Source organism: Pseudopipra pipra, chromosome Z, assembly GCF_036250125.1.
Source record: "Pseudopipra pipra isolate bDixPip1 chromosome Z, bDixPip1.hap1, whole genome shotgun sequence".
Taxonomy (NCBI): domain Eukaryota; kingdom Metazoa; phylum Chordata; class Aves; order Passeriformes; family Pipridae; genus Pseudopipra; species Pseudopipra pipra.
In genome coordinates this window covers 25,365,807-25,380,416 of record NC_087581.1, presented here as the reverse complement: position 1 = coordinate 25,380,416, position 14,610 = coordinate 25,365,807, and the positions used below count along the sequence as shown (strand labels likewise).

At 44.3% G+C, this 14,610-nt stretch overlaps 2 protein-coding genes across 3 annotated transcripts; one reads left to right on the top strand and one right to left on the bottom strand.

The window, feature by feature from the left end:
• Nucleotides 1-3,900: 3,900 nt before the first annotated feature.
• LOC135407414 (killer cell lectin-like receptor subfamily G member 1) lies at nt 3,901-10,734 on the bottom strand. Of its 2 annotated transcripts, XM_064642426.1 has the most exons (7): nt 10,641-10,734; nt 6,792-7,156; nt 6,018-6,116; nt 5,570-5,710; nt 4,972-5,126; nt 4,642-4,751; nt 3,901-4,305 (listed from the first exon to the last, which is right to left on the bottom strand). In XM_064642426.1, the coding sequence occupies exons 2-7, from the start codon at nt 6,862-6,864 to the stop codon at nt 4,137-4,139; spliced, it is 747 nt and encodes a 248-aa protein (XP_064498496.1). In that variant the 5' UTR covers nt 6,865-7,156; nt 10,641-10,734; the 3' UTR covers nt 3,901-4,136. The 2 variants fall into 2 exon arrangements, with proteins under 2 accessions (XP_064498496.1, XP_064498497.1); XM_064642427.1 differs by lacking the exon at nt 10,641-10,734 and having other exon boundaries at nt 3,901-4,056; nt 6,792-9,383.
• On the top strand, nt 9,377-12,907 carry LOC135407413 (C-type lectin domain family 2 member E-like). The gene is made up of 5 exons (XM_064642424.1): nt 9,377-9,456; nt 10,723-10,821; nt 11,511-11,683; nt 12,007-12,113; nt 12,565-12,907. Exons 1-5 carry the CDS (start codon nt 9,399-9,401, stop codon nt 12,887-12,889), a joined length of 762 nt encoding a protein of 253 aa, XP_064498494.1. The 5' UTR covers nt 9,377-9,398; the 3' UTR covers nt 12,890-12,907.
• The last annotated feature ends 1,703 nt before the right edge of the window (nt 12,908-14,610 follow it).

The window sequence follows — 14,610 nt, the reverse complement described above, 5'->3', positions numbered from 1 at the left end:
AGTTAGTAAAGAGAGTGCTCATCTTCTCATATGACTGCTTTCATGGAAGCTTTGTGTGTATCACACTGTCAGGTATCTAGGTGTAGTGTGTAATGCTTGTTGTCCCCTGGGTGTAGCAGATTTTTTCTGCATGTGTCAGGACAGAGAAGACCAGAGAAGACTCTAAAAGGGATGAGACTCTTTTAAATAGTGCCAAAGGATATAATAGTTTCATCGTCATATTCTGGCCCTATAGAACACCTGTTCTTTATTCTGTACAGTACCTACATATCTTTCATGACTCAAAATACAGGTGCTTTCTTTGTTGTTGTCTGCAAAAGTATCCAGCTTAGAGATTTTGCTTACTTTTTGTACAGTAGGGTATGTTATCTTCTTTCTACTTTCTAAATTAAACAAATATTCAGAAAAAAAAAGTGTATTCCTCAGGAGACGAACCAGTGCCTGCCTATGTCCTTGCTGCATCAGAAGCTGGATCTCATATGGCAAAACTGACTGTTGGCTTCTTTCCATGTGCCAAAAGTTCACAGAAGAGTACCTGGTTATTGTAAAGCTGGGATCCATTAGAAAGGCAGACAAGAAATGTGACTAGGGAAATGAAACGTGGAATGGGATTAAACATGTTAGTCTCATTATTAGCTTTTTCTGAAAATTGCCAACCTTGTACCATTGTTTTGTTTGGAAACCGCCAAATTGCGGGGTTTGTTTTCAGTCTAATTAGAAGTGAACACATCCTTGCCTCTGTAAAGACACAGAACTCATCCAAGTGAAGGTAGTAGCAACTTTTATAACAGAATATCCATTGTGATAAGTTTATTGTCTCATTTCAGGAAGGCAAAACACTTGCTGTAGTTTCTAAACCAGATATTTGACAGTGTACTGTATAGCTTACCTCCTGTGCTGGGAGTTTAAGAAAGTATCTTCTGTCTGGCTGTGTCACCTATATGGAGCAGAGCTGACCTCCTTCGGTCAGAACACAGTTAATGGGCTTCTGAAGAAAGAGAACTAGAGACAAGTGTGGTGTAGGGCTCGAGAAGACTTTGCTATGGTAACCCAGGATAATTCATCTCCCTCATCCAAGTATGAATCTTGTTGTCATGGTAATCTGGAGTACTTCATTCCTTCCCATCCATATATGCAGAGTCCCAAGCACATTTTATTTTGTGAGGGTAGCCCTGGATAGCTTGCTTCCCCTCTCATCTGCACCCACCTTTGCACAGGCACTAATGTAATGACCAGCTGCAGAACTCAGAATTCAGACCACAGTACCTGCATTACATCAGAGTTCACTAGTGACCAAAACAGGACTTTACATAGATAAGTAAGGCAAATCAGTTAATCAACGCAAGTTTTATTATCCACCCCTGCAGTGCTATCCTTTGAGCTATACTTCCAAGCAGGGGTGTACTCTATCAGGTCCCCCCATTTAGTGTTGGTCTACTGAGGCTCCCACCACAGCAACGCCGTGCTTTCATTAAAGCCAACGCTTTAAATTGCTGAGTGTTGTACCTTGTCCCTGAGGGATTGTCATCTCCTTTTTGCTTGTAATATTTAGATACTTACACTCTCAGTTAGTAGGACACTGCTCTCATGCTGTATGGTTGGTTGGCCAAATTACACAATGTTTGTTTACTACATGCTGGCTCTCTGGAGCAAATACATTTCAAAAGTTATGGTGACTGTCTTTCAACACTATTTAATGATGACACATTTGCTGAACAAACATTAGAATATTGTAATTTCATATAAATATTTTTTATGTCTGCAGGAGGCTGATTAGAATATTTAGTTCTTTTCCCAGTGAAGTGACTCCTGGTCATACTGAAAACAGTAAAAAATCAGCCCAACCAAGATTTAGCATGCTGTGTATAAACACATACATTATACATATTTTGTAAAATATGCATTATACTTGCATGACAATCTCTGTCACAGCTTTGGACATTCTCTACAACATAACTATGTAGTGTGCCTTCAAGCTTCACAATTCTCTCCAAAAATTTTCCCAGCATCAAGAGATGTTTACCAAGCAAAGCTTGCTTCTCTTTTTTTCTCTAAGCTGTGATCCACGCACCTGGCTCCTCCCTTGATCACACCATTCCCAAGATCATCATCCCCAGTTCTCCCAGCTTCTAGGAATAAAAATAATAAATCCCATTCTTCTGCTTTTTAGAACTACCCACATATCTCACTTGGCTTTCTCTTTTTCAGTTATCTTATGGAATTCCATTTCCCTCACCCGGATTTCTTCCATGTGTGCCCAGACACCTGCCTTGGTTTCCAAAGTAAATGCTATTATTTTTCTGAGGCTGAGGGCAATTGGATCATCAGTTATGAAACCTGCAAGGCCCTGGGAGCTTCACTGGCCATCAAAAGCACCATGGATGAACTGATAAGATCTGTGCTTGAATCTCTATGCCAGCACCCGGACAGGAAACATGAAAGCAAAACCAATAAAGTAAGATTCCAGCCCCAAACTGCACCCAGTGGTGTAGCCAGGAGCAGATACTTTGGGAAAAGCATCACCTCTGTGTGGGGTAATGGACAGAGATGGAAAAGAAGAGGTGGGGAAGACAAGACTGGCTAAACTATGATGTTTCTTTGCTTTACAGATTTTCGTTATATGCTATAAGGGCGAAGCAAACCACAGCTTGCAAAAGAGGAACAGCAAGTAGTGGTGGACAGATAGCACAGCCTTCAACAGCAGGTTGATCCCTCTGTCCATGTTGGGCACTTGGGGTCAGCCCCTGGGGCAGGTCTCTCTCTTAGTATGGTAGGACAGGGCTCTGGAGGGCTGTTGCATTGCTGCTCCCACCCTGAAGGGATTTCTTAGTGGATACGGGAATGATCCATCCTGGGATGGGGACCTTCCCCTGACACCATATCCAGGCTGCTCCTGGCTTTCGATAGGAGTTTTGGGATGGACCAGGGACTGCACAGTATCCCCTACTGGATACCCTCAGCCAAACACTACCCTTTCTCTCCTAGAGAGGAAATTTCAGCTTTTCTTAATGCTTTGCAGGTAGTTTTCTTCTTTTCCTCTTCTTGCTCTCCTGAGCATGTTGGCATTGCAGGTTTGAGGTGCAGGGTAGTGGGCCATATGCATAATTGAACCAAGGGAGGATCAGCTCATCCTTGAGCCCCACCAATAACAACTGGGTCTGCAGCAGACCTGACAACTATGTCCTCTGGAAGGGAAAAGAGACCCTGTAAACAGGACTGATCAGGAGACAGGGAAGAACTGAGCACAGCTTCCTTTGATAAATCCCTACATGGGAACCTATCACCAACACATAAGAATTTGTATTTTCATGAGACTTTCTGCCCAGACAAGCTGGATGGCCATTGCTGCTGGAGCACTGCAGCAGCAAATCCTATTGATAATTGCTATGTTATTTGGAAAGCAGACTTTATCTAAAAGTCACTCAAATGCATAAGTTATGCATTTGGGTTGAATTAATTTCAATGAATAGGTTTCTCTGCTTGACAAGGAGGTCAAAAAATGGCGGGGAGGGAATTTAGTAATAACAACAAAACCAACCAACCAAATAAAAACCCAAAAAAGTTTGCCTCCCCCAAAAAAATCAAAAAGCAAGCACACAAACAAAAGCCAAACCAAAAAAACTACTCCAAAACAATAGCAACAAATAATCCAAAACAAAAAGACAACAAAAAAAGTGCAAAAGACAAACCAAACCCTCCAAATCCCCAAAACTCGAGCAAAACCCGGCTGTCTGCATCAGTCTATGTGCTGACGCTCTCAGCAGTGCTTGGAGAGACGCACACATGTAAGTTCTGTCACTCAGGAAAGCTTTTTTGAGTTGAAATTTCCCTTGTTTATATGTGAACTATGATGTGCCACCTGTGCTCTCACCTGAGTTATCTCAGTAAATTGAGGCAAACCACTTTGATAAGCTTTTATTGATGTTGTAGCTCTATCCTCTATCATCACTGTGCATGAGGCACAGGCTTTTCTGATTTTCCATTCAGGGGCTCATCTGTGCCTCCCAAGCTGGTCTTGATCCTTGTGGGAAGTGGATTTGTAAAGCCTGAAATCTCCTGCAAAGACATAATGATGAGAATGGGGCCTGATTCCACCCCAGCATCTCATGGGATGGGCATTTTGGGGTGGGCATGTGTCAGATGGAGGCATTGTGTTTCTCCTCGCCTCCTGCTGTTATCGGGTAGAGCTGGAAGGGTTTTTTTTTGCAAACCCACTTGTGTTTGGCATCGCATCTATGAACCTCAAAGCCCTTGGCTTTTAGTGTCCCGCACCCTTCACCCATCTCCTCCAGGGAGGTGCCAAACCTGCAGAATAAAAATTACATTGCTTAAGAGGAGGAAACTTTCCCAGTTTTGCAGAAAAGAAGAGGTGGGGGGGGTTCTTTTGAGAGGAACTGGTGTGCGCACAGTAAGATCTGTGAGGAGCATATGTGGAGTGTGAAAAGATGTTTTGCTGCATGGGTCTGATGGGAGCTGTGGGGTTACCGCACTCTGCCAGCTTTTGGTCTGCAGAGCTTTAGCAGGGGGAATATGAGACCATTGCACAGACCCCAACATCTTGGAGAGATGGGTCAGGGCATGAACTGGGGCTGAAATGGAGCAAAGCTTCTTTTTACACCAACAGGCTGTGGATACACTCACATTTTGGGGTTGAAGGGTGTGTCATCCACCCATCTCCACTCCTTTTGATGTGACCTTACTCCAATCCACACTGGTGGTGGGCTTTTGCCTGTAATAACCTTGATGTGCTCCTGGAAAATGGAAGTGACCAGTTGATTCCAAAATCTCTCTGTGGAGGGCTTGTGGGGTGCAAAGCCATGGAGTAAATCTGACTTCCAAACTCATGAGACATGAATGTCCCCAATGCTTTGAATGCTTTTCCAAGCCCTCCTGCTACTAGGCACTTTTTGCTTCCCTGCCCACTCAAAAATCAGGACTTTTGGGTCCTTTTCAAGCCTTCTCCCTATTTACCCTTTCTTTCTTTTCCTGGAGTACCACCAGCTGAGAGTCTTGATTTTTGCAGCTTTTTGTGCCTTGAGTCCAGTTTCCCAATTCCTCAGAAAGCCAGTAGCATCCTTCCCCATGTAGCTGCCAGTCCTGGGGACACAGCTTGCAGCCAGCATAGGCTGCAAGAGAAGAAAAAGCCATGAGACACCCCACAGGGTGGTCAAAGTCTTCCCCAGCTACCAGCTGAAGGCTCTCACATCCTGGCCATCTCACACCCTGGCCCTTTTCCCATCCTTGAGTTTTTTCACATCATTGTGGTTTTTCCTGCTCAGCCACCAGACAGAAGGATGATGACTGCAGCTGCGTGACCACAAGGACAAAAATGCCTGGTGAGAGAGAGGGCAGGATGGTGAGGAATCTCCTCCCTTGGGATGACCCTGCTTCTCTGTGGAGGAGGGATCAGCAAAAATTGCATGGAAGAGATAATTCTTCCTTGCAACACTCTTCTTTGCAAAGTAACGCTTGGTGGCCTTGCAGTCCCAAGGGCGTCCTTGCAGGAGAAGCCCTCCACAAAGCTCTCATCTGAGCATTCCCAGCAGAGCCAGGAGGAATGGAGGATTACCTGTGGGGCTCTCCACTTGGGGCTTGCAGAAATACTGCACCAGGGATGAAAACATGTGTTGCTCCTTCTGGTTCCTTCCCTGGATCTCATCACCTGGCTGGGGAACTCTCATCACCACTGGCTGCGAAGAGCCCTGAAAAACTTGAAGAAATGATTGGGAGGGAGAAGCTCCAGACATTTGGGGATAAAAGCCAAAAACCCCATAAAACCAGGTTTCATTTTCTCACGCAGTTAATTAAGCCAGCCTGAAAAACACAGCTTGTATACTCCACCTTTTTTTAACAATAATGTTTTTAACTTAGAGAGAACTTACTCTTGGTGGGTGATGTTGCATCTCTATGGAACAACCTCGTCCCCTCCAGAGGCTGAAATGCTTGAAATAAACCCTGATATCCCCTCTCAGGCTGCTCTCTGAGGTGTGAGATGTAGGTAAGAGCTGATTGCTTACCCTGCACACTCAGTACCACCACCAGGACCAGCAGGATGAATTGCCCCAGCCCCCCGGCTTTAAGGAGGAGCCCATGCCACCATGGACAGGAGTCAGGAGCTGAAAGAGACCATATTTGCTTAAAAAAAATGAAACATGAAAAAGCTGGGCTTTTAGAGGAAAAAGAAAAAGCCCCTCTGTCAAGCTGGTGAGTTGGAGCAGAAGTTTACAGCTTCTTTGCTTCCTCTAAAAAGTAAATCACCACTGATGAGGTCTAGTGTGAGGGCATCACCCACGGGTGGTTTCTCAGGTGGTGGAGGGGCTGCAGAAGCCTCAGGAGCAGCTTTGGGCACCCAGTGATGGACCTCGGGGGACCTGAAACCTTCTGAAATGGGATTAATTTTAGAGCTCCCAGCAGAGCTGGGAGTCAGTGAGACATAGGTCTCCCCAGCTCTCATCTCCACCAGGATTCCCGACAAGATCTCAGCAGCTTTCCTTCCCATTCAGGTGTGTTGGCTCATGTTGGGCTTCTTGGACCCATTCACCTATAAAGTCTCAGAAACAAAACCGTTCTACTTCCAGATGTTTGTCAGCCTCCTCCATCCCCTTCTTGCTCTTTTTCCTCCTCTTTTCAAGCCAGAATCCCACCTTAGAAGACATTGAGCCCATCCAATGTTCTCTGCAATCTTGGAAACCTCAGCACAGGAATGGAGAAGCAAGCAAACCCAAGAGCAAACAAACTCAAAAGTCTTCCCAAAGCTTGAAATAACCATGTTTTCCCAAAACAGGACTTACCATAACGTTTCTCATCAGGAGAAGAACCATCTCCAAGATGCCTTAAATCAGCATAAACAATTTCCCCAGCCATGGCCACTCAGAAGGTTACAGGACCAGCCCAAAAGTGACAGTGTCCTTGGACAACCTTTTGCCTTGTGAGCTATCTACTCATGCCTTCATCCGGCTCCAGGAAATGGTATTGACCAGGGCTTTTATCTGTTTTTTTTTTCCTTTTTAATATATATATTCTATAGCCTTCCCTTGTAAATTAAAGACGGTGAGGGAATGGGTGTCCTCCAGCCAGAAGGAGGTGGCACATCTGGAGTAGGTGGCATGCCTGGAGGTGTAGAAACACCTATGGGTTTGATGGTCGTGTAAAACATCTGTGAAAGCATGCAGAAATTAATAAAAAATAATTTAGGAAAGCCTTTAAGTAAGGTTTTTCAGGATAAGGCTGAAGTGTGTCAGGGGCTGTATCAGTGTGGCCACAGGCAGGTAACTAGATGAGGAGGCAGGTGGCATTTGGTGTTTCTGGGAGTGACTTGAGATGCCTTTTGCTCTGTGTGACTTTTTCTGCTGTTTTTGACACAATATTTGGCCTATGTTTGATCCTGTGTCAGGGAGATCCAGTGTGGTCAGGAGTGGCCTAGCTCCTGTTCTCACTAGGAGGAGGTGAGAGTCTGGATTTCCTGCAGGCTGCTACTGAATTTTATTATTTTATTTTATTGCTTTATTTTATTTTGATTTTGAGTTTTCTCCTGCAAGCCCATCCCTTCCACTCCGGATGTGTCGTCTTACACTACCCAGACCCATACTTCCTCCCACATTTGGGACACCTTGGCCACTGATTGGAATGACCACCAATTCCCAGCCTATGCTGACCTTTTTCCCTCCCTTTCTTCATTTTTTTTTGGTGTTAACTCAGGTTTTGGCCACTGCTGTAACACCCCCAAGCAACACCTTTTTGTAGAGTTAAAACCAATGTTTTTTGCCTCAGACACCCAGAAAACAACAAGAAAAAAAGTAGAAATTTGCCTCAATACCTGCCAGCAGCAAGAAATGGGGTAAAAAGAGGATAAACCCAAAGGTCCAAAGGTCCCAGAAGGAAAAGCATTGCATTATTTTATTTTTTTTAATTAATTTTTTAAAAGTTTTTAATTTTATTTTGGGTTTATTGTTCTTATTTAAAAAAAAATTATATTTTTATTATCTCATGTTTATTTTTATTTTATTTTCCACCCGCAGTGTCTGTTACCCTCACAGAAAGTTTTTGTGGTCAGCTGCTGTCAGTCAGCTTTCCTGCCCTCTGCAAAAGCAGCCCCTCCAGTGGTGTGTGACCACTGATTACAAAAAACCCCTCAGAAATGTAAAATAAAGTAGGGTTTAGGGTAAAATCCTGCAATTGGGTAGCTTAATTGCAAGAACACTTATTTTTTACATTTCTATTTTTAAAAAATGGTAAAATTGGCTGAAGGGAACTGCACTTCATCCCTGAAGTCCCTTTTGGGGTGCCTCAACATCCCAGGGCAGAGCGATCCCCATCAGCATTTCCCCCTCCTGCACACCAAAAAAAGCATTTTTGGATAATCTGTCTTCCCCAGCTGAAAAAAAAAGCTGTAAATGCAGGAAAAGGTGCTGAAGGGGGTGCAGGGTGGAGCTGAAGTGGAACCCCTGGTTCGGTGGGTGGACAGGCAGGTGGCCCTCGGGCAGGCAGACCCATAACCCTGTAGGAGGTGCAGGAAAATCCCTGGGAAAAAACCTATAAAATAAACCAAAATAACTTTTTTTTCATACTGTGTTTCTGTTTCTCTTCACAGAGAAGGTTATGCCTCAGCATCTGGCTTGTTCCCACCGGGTGAGGGGGCTTGGGATGGGCTGGGGGACTAAAGGGAGGTGGTCTTAAGTGTGGAAGAGAATTTCAATTGCTGGGAGAAGTTTTAATTGCTGGAGAAAAATTTTAATTGGGGGAGAAAATTTTAATTGGGAGAACAAAACTTTAATTATGGGGAGAAATTTTAACTGTGGGCAGAAATTTTCAATGGAGGGGATTTTAATAGGGGGAGATTGTTTTAATTGGGAGGAAAAAACTTTAATTTGAGGGAGAAAACTTTAATTTTGGACAGAAAATATTAACTGAGTGGAGAAGATATTATCTGGGAGAGAAAACTATTGAGGAGAAAGGTTTGTAGGGAGGAAATTTTAATTATGGGCAGAAAATTTTAATTGAAGATACTTTAATAGGGGAAGAAGACTTTAATTGAGGGAGAAAACTTTAATTGGGGGTGAAAGTTGATTGTGGGAGAAAACTTTAATTGCAGGGAGAAAAATATAATTGAAGGGAGAAACGTATAAGTAGGGGGAGAAAACTAATTGAGGGGAGAAAACAATTTGGGGAAGAAAACTTTAATGGGGAGAAGTTTGATTGGAGGAGAAAATTTTAATTGCAGGGAGTAGATTTTAATTGTGGGAGAAAACTTCAACTCGGGAGAAAAGTTTCATTCCAGGGAGAAAATTTTAAATATGGGGAGAAAACTTAGAGCGCTGACAGCCTTTGTGGTACCTCTGACAGATGGAACTTTGCTTGGCAGGTGAGGCAGGAGCAGCTGTATACGTGGAACCCCAAAAATGGAGGAAATGAGAGATTATTCCAGATTTTTGGGCATGGAGAGGAGCAAGAGGGCAGGTAACTGTAGGGCAATGAACTGAAGAATCGCTGGGTTTGTTTTTCTTTTTAATACTTCTGTAATTTGAGAACAAAACCCAGCTGAAGTAAGGTTGTAAGGGGGTGAGGGGAAAGCTTTTTCTAGCACTTCCCTTGAGGGAAAATTTTTGTCACTCAGCAGATGGAACTTTTGCTCTAAACAGCCCCATTTCAGACACTGTGGGTTATTTTAATTTAGGATTAACCCTTCCTGAGGCACTCAAGTAACTGATTCTTTTGGGTATATTTTTTCCACAAATATTCCAATTTTATGATTTATTTTGGATGAGAATAAAGAAATTTTTGAAGAGTTGAACTGTTAAAAGCCCCAAAAAGAAGTTTGGTCTTTAAATGCAACTTGGACACATCAGCAAAATATTTATTAACTACTTCTTTCCCTTCAACACTGCCCTGTTTCAGGTCTCCTTATTTTGCTCCCATCTCTATCATCCTCTTGGTCCACAATAAGGTAAAAAAGCAGCTTTGGGAGTCTTTTCCATCATCTCAGTCTATTCAACCAGGGACTAAGATTTTTGGGGATTTTTTTTTGATTTAGAAATTTGTTGATTTTTCCTATTTGCTAAATTTTTTTAATTATTGATATTTTTTATATATATATATGGTTTTTTTAAAAAAATTAGCTGGCATATTTGGTTTCTGACTTACTTTCTAATAACATTTTTCCAAGAGGAAGAGGGGAAAGGAGGGTTTGACCCATGAGGTGTGGTTCATGTGATAGATGGGGACAAAAAGGGAAAAGCTTAAATAAAAAGTGGGGGTAGTCCCATGAGGTGAAACCACTAATATTTTTAGGTAAAACTGCTAGGAAACAGAATTTTCTTTGCTCATAGTGAAGGGAAAGAGCATATTCTTGATCACAGGACCCAGAGATGGAGGCACCATGACTTGGATAATTTTCAAGACCCAAAGTGTCTCAGTTTAGGTGGAGAAAAACCCTCCACTGAACTTTAATAATGAGGTAGAACCCAGAAATTAAGGCATGATTTTAATTATGGTGCATCTCAGGAGTTTCAAGCTGGAGCTGTGGAGGAGATTCTCCATAGAGTTTCCATAAATTAAAAAAAGTATATAAATTTGGAGAAGAACTTTTTTATATTTCTCACACAAAATGACACCAAGTCCCCTGGCATGAGGAAGAGACCAACCTGTCATCATCTGGGCATGACCTGGAGCATGTTGGTCCCCTGGAAACTCTCACAGAGGCACTGAAGGTCTGTTCTCCTGCAGGTCACAGCCTGGACATGAAGCCGGAGGCACGTGTCGCCTGCCAGGTGATGCTGGCAGCGCTCTTCACGGCTCTGCTTGTCACAGCCATCACTTTTGCAGGTTGGTTTTAGGTCTCATGAGGAATGTCTCTGAGATACTTTGGGTTGTTGCATATGTTGCACAGATCTACCTCCACTTCTCCTGTGGAAAACAGAGCCTACCCAACCTGCTGTCCTATTCAGGAGAGGGACATTTCAGAGCAGCCTTTCTACAGAAGACCAAACACATCCCCTTGGTGCAGGAGCTGATGTCATCCAGAAATCCTTAGAAAACCAACAGGAAGAGCCATTTCATACATACAGCCACCCAAAAGTATTGTTTTCAGAGAAGAATGGGCCTAGAGACGTTGGCTTGAGTCCCAACAAACTAAGAAGTCTCCAGGAACAGGAGAATTTATTTTCTATCATTTTCACTACTTTTGCATTAATGATAGAGAGAAACACCCAAGAGCATATTAGGGATAGGATTATTTTGAAATTCCTTTTAAAACTGCAGTTTTCTGAAGGCTATCACCCTGTTCCTTTCTTTGAAGGTGCGGCAATCATGTTTCTTGGTCAACACCACAAGCTGAGCCATGATTTGAGCTTATTTTCTCCCATGATTTCTCTTGGTATCTTAATTTTTCTTTTTACTCACGGTTGAGGCAGATGCAAGACCTTCAGAGACCATTGGGTAGAGGATGACCTCCCCACTCGAGAGACACAAGGGAAAGGTGCTGCTCCTTAACAGTGTTCTATTTTTAATGACAGTGCAGGCTTTTCAGCCTCATCCCCAGCCCTACTTTCAGTGCCCCTTCGACTGGGTCAGATACAGAGGAAAATGCTACTATTTTTCGGAGGCTGCAGGGAACTGGACATCCAGCCAGGACAACTGCTCAGCACTTGGTGCTTCCTTGGCCATCCTGGACAGCATGGAAGACTTGGTAAGGAGACAAGAGGACATGCTTAGCATCAGGAAAACAACCCCCAACCAATATATTTGACACCTCGTGGTTTCTTTGATTGGTCTTCCTTGGAGATCTGGGGCAGGAACTTGGGGAAGAGGGTTTTCTTGAGGCTTGGTCATCATGGGTCTCTTGAAATTCCTCACCAAAGCCAACTGCTGCAAGAACTGTAGCTAGGTGACACATCTTGTTAGCAGGTGGAAAGGTTCAAGCCCCAAAGAAGCCCTAAAGGAGCACAAGTAACTGGTAAAATGGAGATTTTTTGTTAGAAGGAGGTAAAAACCTTTTTTCCTCTTTTTTAGAGCTTTGTGATGAGATATAAAGGCATTTCAGAGCATTGGATTGGCCTTTTGCGGAAAGATGAGGAACAGCCATGGCAATGGGTGAACCACTCACTTTTATCACACTTGTGAGTCTGTTTGTCATCATTACGTTGTTAGTTGGTGTTTCCCCAGCCACGAAATATGCATTTCTTCTGGCACTTGAGGTGCATCCAGAGGCAGTAATGGGACAGTGATGTTTGGGAAGGGCAACACTGCATCTTGTTTCTCTCCTTGACCTAAGATATGGGAGTGGTGTGTTTGATGAGAAAATACTGAAATTAGATGTTTTATTGTAAGTTCTTTTTTTTCTTGCAAAGCTTTGGATTTCTTATTAGAAATAGAAATAAATCAGCATCAGTGTTGCCATATTGATGCTGAATAATTTCTACTCCTATATAAGAAATATATATTGATATTTTGACATGTTGATACCCAAAAGGATGCCCGAAAACTGAAATGGGGGGAAGCCTATTTGTGACTTTTCTCCTTTTTCCTGCTGAGCCTGTCTGAGGGGGATTTTCTCCTCTGTCCTTCCAGGTTTCAAATCCGTGGTGGTGGGCTCTGTGCTTACCTGGATGACAACGGGCTCAGCTCCTCCTACTGCAGCACGGAGAGGAGCTGGATTTGTAATAAACCTGAGCTGCAGAGCTCAGGCAAGGGCAATGGGATGAGACGGGCTAAAAACCTCTGTGTCAGCTCCTTGGGTGCTGAAGGGAGGGCTTCTCACACTCAGATACCTGCTGCACCAAACCTCAAAAAGGCTTTGAATCCCCTGCATGAGGGGTTCTTGCGGGTACCAGGGGACCAACAAGGTGTTGATGGGAAAGGGCAACCTTTGGAGACCCATGTAGGGCAGTCCTAGGGGATCCTGGGGGCTAGGGCAGCCTTGGGGGGGGTCTCTTTAGGTCTAGGGCAACTTGGTGAGAGGTCAAATGCAGACACCTCCTGCTTCTTAGAAAAAAAAAATTTATTACATTCTGAGCACATTTATATAAATTGCATGTTAATTACTTGGAAATACATTCTGAGCATGGAGAGGGAAAGAGTGGGCGAAGTGAGTGTGAGCACATCCTTGTGATGACAAAATCAGCAGCTGGCATTAATGCAAAGCCTGCAAAAATTAAGATTTTTAATGTGGGTTGGAAGCCTGGCCAGTGATGGGCATTGGGGTCAGCAAAGGAATTATCAGAGAAGGCTATCTGGGAGGAAAAGTCAAGTTTTCAGGTCAAAACCAGTTCTGTGAGGCCCTGCTTCTGTTAACAAGCTTTGAATGAATTTAATGACAGTGGCTTTGAGATGAGACGAGCTGTGCTGAGCTCAGACTCAAAATCCCCTGGACATAACCCAAAATAAAGACATCTATGATGAAGGTAGGACCACGAGTTGAGCTGGAAAGGACTCCAAGACCTGGAAGAGAAGACTGGAGGAGCATCAAGGAGCACTCCAAACACCGTGGTGCAACCAGCTGTGGAAGGATCCTGTCAGCACATCAGCCCTTGGGGGACAGTTTGATGGTTGAGAGGAGCACACAGAAGTAGGGGAAGACCTTCTCTCCACTGAAGGAAGCCACAGGGAAGGTGAAGATGCACTGGCGGCTGCCAACAGCATAGAAGGAGACCTGTCCCACCTCGTAGTCCAGGTAGACCCCAATCTCCCCATTGAGAAGTGGGATGGAGGTGTTGGATGGAGCCGTGAGGGCAACACAGAGCTCATCATACTTCTGCAAGCCCCAAATCTCAGCACTGGCTTGAAGAGGACCCGGCCTTTCCTCTGAACTGACTCACGGGCCACTCCCACGGCCCAGAAGCGCCCATTGGCCTCCACCTCCCAGTAGTGACGGCCTGAGGTGAAGCCCTCGCTGCCCAGCATGCACGGATCTGTGTCAAACCGGCCGGGACCCTCAGGCCACCGGCGCTGAGGTCTGCCCCAAGTGGCCTCTTTGAGGTCCTCGGAGAGGATCACCTCAGGACCCACTGTGGCTGGATCCAGGGTCACATCCACTGAAAAGCAAGACAGAGAAAGGATCAGAAGCCACATTTAAGTGTAGAGGAGGCACCCAAAAACCTGATTCAAAAGTCACTGCCGACTTTTCAAGGAGAAAGGGAGAGGAGGGGTGAGGTTGGAGATGGAAGAGTAAAGAGGTGGAGGTTGGAAATGGAGGATATCCAGCTCAGGTTGGAGACAGAGAAGTCAAGAAAAGGAGACTCTCCAGTTGAGACTGTAGAAGGAAGAGCTAAAATATGGATGCTGGAGATGGAGGATCTCTGGGCCAGGTTGGAGATGGACGAGTCAAGACACGGAGGCTGGAGATGAAGGACCCAGGGATACAGAAGGTGGAGCTGGAGAATCTCCAACTCATTAGACATCTCATTTGATGCAGCCCAGAAAACACTAGGAATTAGTACTTTGCTCCTGCTTTGATTACCTTCAAACTGTTTGGCAGTGTGGTAGTCCAGGGCAAGGTCCCACGTGCATGGCCGTGGTTTGAGGAAGAAAGCCATTGTGCTTGCAGTGTCCTTCCCTCTTGGCTGGAGGCAAGAGAAAGGGAAAGAAAGGGAAAGAAAGAAAGAAGGAAAGAAAGAA